This window comes from Rhamphochromis sp. 'chilingali' (assembly GCF_963969265.1).
Source record: "Rhamphochromis sp. 'chilingali' genome assembly, chromosome: 11".
Taxonomy (NCBI): domain Eukaryota; kingdom Metazoa; phylum Chordata; class Actinopteri; order Cichliformes; family Cichlidae; genus Rhamphochromis; species Rhamphochromis sp. 'chilingali'.
Window position 1 is genome coordinate 25,353,038 of NC_137938.1, and position 6,000 is coordinate 25,359,037.

The 6,000-nt window shown below is 43.5% G+C and overlaps 1 protein-coding gene across 2 annotated transcripts; it reads left to right on the forward strand.

Annotated features, from left to right (window-relative positions):
* The first annotated feature begins 573 nt into the window (after positions 1-573).
* tubb5 (tubulin, beta 5) lies at positions 574-5,117 on the forward strand. 2 transcript variants are annotated; one of them, XM_080896458.1, is made up of 5 exons: positions 574-735; positions 3,220-3,328; positions 3,584-3,691; positions 3,777-4,021; positions 4,133-5,117. In XM_080896458.1, the coding sequence occupies exons 1-5, from the start codon at positions 679-681 to the stop codon at positions 4,943-4,945; spliced, it is 1,332 nt and encodes a 443-aa protein (XP_080752584.1). In that variant the 5' UTR covers positions 574-678; the 3' UTR covers positions 4,946-5,117. The 2 variants fall into 2 exon arrangements, with proteins under 2 accessions (XP_080752584.1, XP_080752585.1); XM_080896459.1 differs by having other exon boundaries at positions 576-735; positions 3,581-3,691.
* Positions 5,118-6,000: the final 883 nt, after the last annotated feature.

Sequence of the window (6,000 nt, forward strand, 5' to 3'; positions counted from 1 at the left end):
ACAGTGTTTAGTTTATTTTCTGCAATCCATTGCCAAACATATATAGATTTGCTCCTGTTTTCCTGAGATCATCTGCTGAGAGCTTGGATCAGAGGCCTGGCACACACCCCTCCTACACAATAATTCCTACCCTTGCATTTTCACATTGTCTTGTGGTGGCTAATAAGTACAGCAATGCACACATATGTAAACTATATGTAAGGTATTGCAGCTCGTTTGAACATGAAGCTAGAGAAAGGCTTCAACATGCTGTTGTTTCAGCAGCTAGTCCTGATGAACCGGCTGACCCCATCTTGTCCCCACTTCATCTGTTTCCTCTGCAGAAGCAGATACAGTAATGGGTTGTCGTCATCCTCTGGTAGCTAAAACAACTGTAATGTATCTTTCTGGCATTTTTTTCCAGACACCAGCTGGTAACATTCTGGTCAATCCATATATCTAATTTCCACTCCCAGATCTGCAGCTGTGAGGCTCCTCCTCCTCCGTGCTACTCCGCTCAGCCAATCCCCGTCTGCGGCAGCGGTGTCTGGCCACGCCCAACCCTAGCCTTAGCTCTGGAAACGCTCCAGCGATATAAATCCATTGTCCGGCACATTCACACCAGTCTGCGGTCGGCTCCTCGTGCTCACTAAACAGCTGCCTTTTTTTGCTACCCATTGTAAAACTTTTGCATCCATAATGAGGGAAATCGTGCACATCCAGGCCGGCCAGTGCGGTAACCAGATTGGTGCCAAGGTAAGAAAATATAATGCAAAGAATGTATGTTCTTAAAAGAAATAGAATAAATTCTGTGTTTTTCTGTCACAATTCACGTTTAATAATCAGGACATAGTTTAATCATTCGGCTTGTCTGGAAAAGAATTCTCAGTGAAGACAAAGGATACCCTTTTCTTTTCATGCACCATATATCTTTTAGCATATAAATATAACTGTAAATGTCAAGTGATCACTTTTGTGTGCGTCTATTTTTTTTTTTTTACTAAATATTGTGCACTGCGGTAACTGGTGGGTGGGTGTGGAGCAGCAGAGCGCAGCCGCTCGTATTGAAGTAACGGTATAACGGGGGGCTCTTGTGTCTCGACTGGTTTTTGTTCACACAACGCCGGGCGTGTCTGCGTCCCCGGCACTTCAGATTCAGCTGACCTCAAGACACTGTCTCAGGAAAAGAGACAGAAAAAGGGAGAGAGGGAAAAAAATCAGTCTATTCTTTACTTGTCAGATCTCCCCGCACTCGAGTTTCTTTGTCTTGCACAGCCAGATATGACTGGTATTCCAGACAATGAGTGGGGAGCTGGGCTTGAGAGGCCTACTTATGCCCCCCGCTAAAGACTGATGGATCAATAGTCCATACTGATTAGATTATTGATTTGGCAAGCTTTAAAGGAAGACTGCAGTTTGGGGTGCTTGGAAAGCAGAAGAGCTCTTGAAGGGTGTGGCATGGATAATTGGTCAACAAAAAATTCTCCCTTTATTTATTTTTTTTAAAAGCTGCATATTAACAAAGACACGATCTAAATACTTATAATCAAGATTCACGTAACTGCTTTTTTAAAAATCAAATTGTATATGTTTTTGCTGCATTTTAATTCTATATTCCAACAAAAAAGGGGGAGGTAGTCAAAGTCTGCATAGGCTCAGTTCATCACCCACCCATTTGTTATAGCAACAATTGCAGTCAGCTACAATAGGTTAGATAATGAGTGGCCCATTATTATCCCTGTTTTACTATCTCCTTTTGTTCTCCAGCTGATCATTTGCCACAGACAGCATATGTTTAAGTAGAACAGTAATCTCGCCCTGCTATTTAGATGGACTGTAGTTTAAAGACTACACTAACAATGGCCCATATTTTGCAGGATGCATCATTACTGCCATGATGTGCTGCTGACAGATGTTCTGTAAAACAGGGCCTTCTTTGCAATCAATGTCTTTCCTCCCCTAACCAAATTAGGAGAAGGGTGGGGGAGGAATGGAGGAAACAGCTGATGCACAGTGGGTGAAGTCACTGGGTTCTCAATTGACTTAATGTGCAGTTGCTGGCAATGTCTTGGTAGACTAATTTTAGGAAATAAATACAAATTGTGCCCATTATATGTAATTCTATTTAGTATTTATTGCAGTTGCACCAAAATCAGTTGCAGTAAAAAAAAATTAATTAAGTTACTAAATTCAATTTATAAGTGCCTCCTTATTTAAGCCCACTGCTCCATTATTTCCTTTGTGTTAATGATATATGATGTAAAGATAGCTGCTTGTAGCCTGGAAGTGAGGATATTCTGGATTCCACCCCCCAAGGACTCATTGACTCAGATGTCCAGCGGGTATGATTGACAGAACTGCTGAAGGGCTACACTGTGGTGAATTAGGTCAGGGTGTGGCATTGCTTTTCTGCTTATTGTCCTCATTCTTTCACTGTGGTTATTTTCAGTCTTTATCTACTCTCGTGTCACTGTAGCTGTCCTAGCATTATTTTTTCTTTATTCTTGTTTTTGATTTTGTGTTTCTTTGTTCTGCTGTGTTGATCTTATCTTCTCCATATTAAGGTCACTTAATCATTTTTGCTTTACATGGCCTTATTTAGATGTCATGATACTTGGTCCACAGCTGACTCCCAATCTCTTAAGCAGTGCTCTGCTATACAGCCAGCTTATCCAGATTATTCCAAATCCTCGTATTGCGCTGTTAGCAGGAAATCACCGGCTGTGTTGAAAAGAAATGTCTGAGTTGGACGATATCAGTAAATATGGTAGAGTAATACGCACTGACAAGATTTATTACGACATAAACACTCTAAAAAATCTGAATGTAGTCTTTAAACAGTGAACAAGACATGAATTCAGATCTGAAGGGAGTCAGTATCTTCAGTGTCGTCTGACTGCAAATGGATTTTATTTGCAGGTTGGCCCGCAGACGGATCTGTAGCGCCTTTGTTCCTCCCTCCTTTGCATTTTACATATGAAAGAACCGCATTCTGCTAAGTCATCACTCGACACTTACGGAAATCTCAAAAGCAGCGTTGTTGGGAATGGGTTCAGATATGGCTCGCTGAAAAATGGAAAAATCCTGTCATTTCCATCAGAAAACAAAAATGCAAACCCACTGCTGTTTTCCTCATTTTCACCCCCACCCCCCGATCCCATGAACCGCACATCTAATGGGTAGATGTGTACTTTCGTTGCAAGTAATTGTCATGTGATATCTTCCATTTTGTGTCTGCAGTTCTGGGAAGTGATCAGTGATGAGCATGGCATCGATCCCACGGGGACTTACCATGGAGACAGTGACCTGCAGCTGGACAGGATCAGTGTTTACTATAATGAGGCCACAGGTTAGCTGTCTTCCTAACTCATGTTAATAAGTGAGGGTATATTATATATGGATTCATTTTTAACTTGACAATTTAATTCCAAAGTATGACACTACATCTCTTCTTGCATTCTCATCTCTACTGTACTGTTACTACACCTTTTCACCTATATCCAAAGGTCCTTCCTGTATTATTGAGCTGGTGTTTTTTTGCCCCCTTTTCTTTCTACTTCTCTCTCTGTCTTGCTCTCCTCTTCTTCTCTTTCGTGTGGAGGAGGTAAATACGTGCCTCGGGCCATTCTGGTGGACTTGGAGCCTGGCACCATGGACTCTGTGAGGTCTGGACCCTTTGGTCAGATCTTCAGACCTGACAATTTCGTGTTTGGTGGGTGCCTTAAAGACATATCTCATGCTCCTTTTTGATTTAAGGAAAAATGTTACTCACTTGAATGCCACTCCTTTTCCTTCAGGTCAGAGTGGTGCTGGAAACAACTGGGCCAAGGGTCACTACACAGAGGGAGCCGAGCTGGTGGACTCAGTCCTGGATGTGGTCCGCAAAGAATCAGAGAGCTGTGACTGCCTGCAGGGTTTCCAGCTCACCCACTCACTTGGTGGAGGAACTGGATCTGGTATGGGAACCCTGCTCATCAGCAAGATCCGCGAAGAGTACCCAGACCGTATTATGAACACCTTCAGTGTGGTGCCTTCCCCCAAGGTAACATCTCCTTGTGATAGCACATGATAGATTTTTGGTTTTAATTATAGTTTCTTTGGCCTGAGGTTTCTCCTAAGATCTTGAAACTAAATAGAAGTTCTGTGTTCGCAGGTGTCAGACACTGTGGTCGAGCCTTACAACGCCACCCTGTCGGTCCACCAGCTTGTAGAGAACACAGATGAAACCTACTGCATCGATAACGAGGCTCTGTATGACATTTGCTTCCGCACCCTGAAACTAACCACACCCACCTACGGAGACCTTAACCATCTGGTGTCCGCCACTATGAGCGGGGTCACCACCTGCCTCCGCTTCCCTGGCCAGCTCAATGCAGATCTGCGCAAACTGGCCGTCAACATGGTGCCTTTCCCTCGTTTGCACTTCTTCATGCCTGGCTTCGCTCCTCTGACCAGCAGGGGCAGCCAGCAGTACCGCGCCCTCACAGTTCCCGAGCTCACCCAGCAGGTGTTTGATGCCAAGAATATGATGGCCGCGTGCGACCCACGCCACGGCCGCTACCTGACAGTTGCCGCCGTGTTCCGTGGCCGCATGTCCATGAAGGAGGTCGATGAGCAGATGCTCAATGTGCAGAACAAGAACAGCAGCTACTTCGTTGAATGGATCCCCAACAATGTCAAGACCGCAGTTTGCGATATTCCACCCCGTGGCCTCAAGATGGCCGTCACTTTCATCGGCAACAGCACTGCTATCCAGGAGCTGTTCAAGCGCATCTCCGAGCAGTTCACAGCCATGTTCCGCCGTAAGGCCTTCTTGCACTGGTACACAGGGGAAGGTATGGATGAGATGGAGTTCACTGAAGCGGAGAGCAACATGAATGACCTGGTGTCAGAGTACCAGCAGTACCAGGATGCCACTGCGGAGGAAGAGGGTGAATTTGAGGAGGAAGCTGAAGAGGATGCTTAAAGGTCAAGATGTGAAGGTCAAGAAATCATCGCCAAAACAGAAAATAATCAAAACGGAACAACCACAAGTAACCAAGAAACCAACATAGTGTCAAGATCACTGCTAGAATAAAATTTTAGTGTCTGTTAGTTTTACCTTGTCATTGAGTGCAAATAAAGTTGTCGACTGAGAACTCATTTGCCTCTCATTCCTCTTCGCACATACATGCTTTTCATCAGTTTAGCCAGTCAGAAAGTAAGATCCAGGCCCTCTCGGTGCAGTATACAGTAGGCTAGATAGAGCTGCGAGTTACTGGAAAATCTAATGTGATGTAATGAAAGGGTTTATTTCTGCTCCATAAGCATTATGATGGCTAAGGGCCCACATCCATTTGCAACATTCTGCACCAACCCACATTCCCACAACTATCTGGCGTTGAAGAGATTGCACCCTGCCAGTTTTTAGATGACAATAACATAACACCAGAGAAAGTAGGAGGGCATTTGCTGGTTGAGTAACCTACTAATTATATACATGTGTTATTTGAGATGTTTACATTTTGTAGGGAACTCATAAGAGCTATTTCATTTTGGGGATTTAAGATAAGATAACACTTTATTGATCCCACAACAGGGAAATTTTTGCGTCACCTCAGCTCAAGTACAGATATATGAAGGAAATACAAAAATACAATTAAGTACAATCAATGAAAAAAAGTAAGATAATACACTATATACAATGGTAGCATACACAGTGTGTGATTATGGATATAGTTGGAAATATGGAAGACATAAACTATATAGCTTGGAAGGTCCATTATGCATGAAGTGGTGACCGTGGATGTTCACAGTGTCCAGTGACTTATGACATCGTGATTGAGGAGTTATAGAGTCTAACTGCTGTTGGGATGAATGATCTGCGAAAGCGCTCCTTCCTGCAGCGAGGGTGTTTCAGTCTCTGACTAAAGGAGCTGCTACAGTACAGTAAAGGTTTTGACAAGAGGACTTCTTTTTCCCTGGAAATACAATTAAAAACAGTTTGACAGGTAAACTCCACATCAGGGGTGGAAATTACAA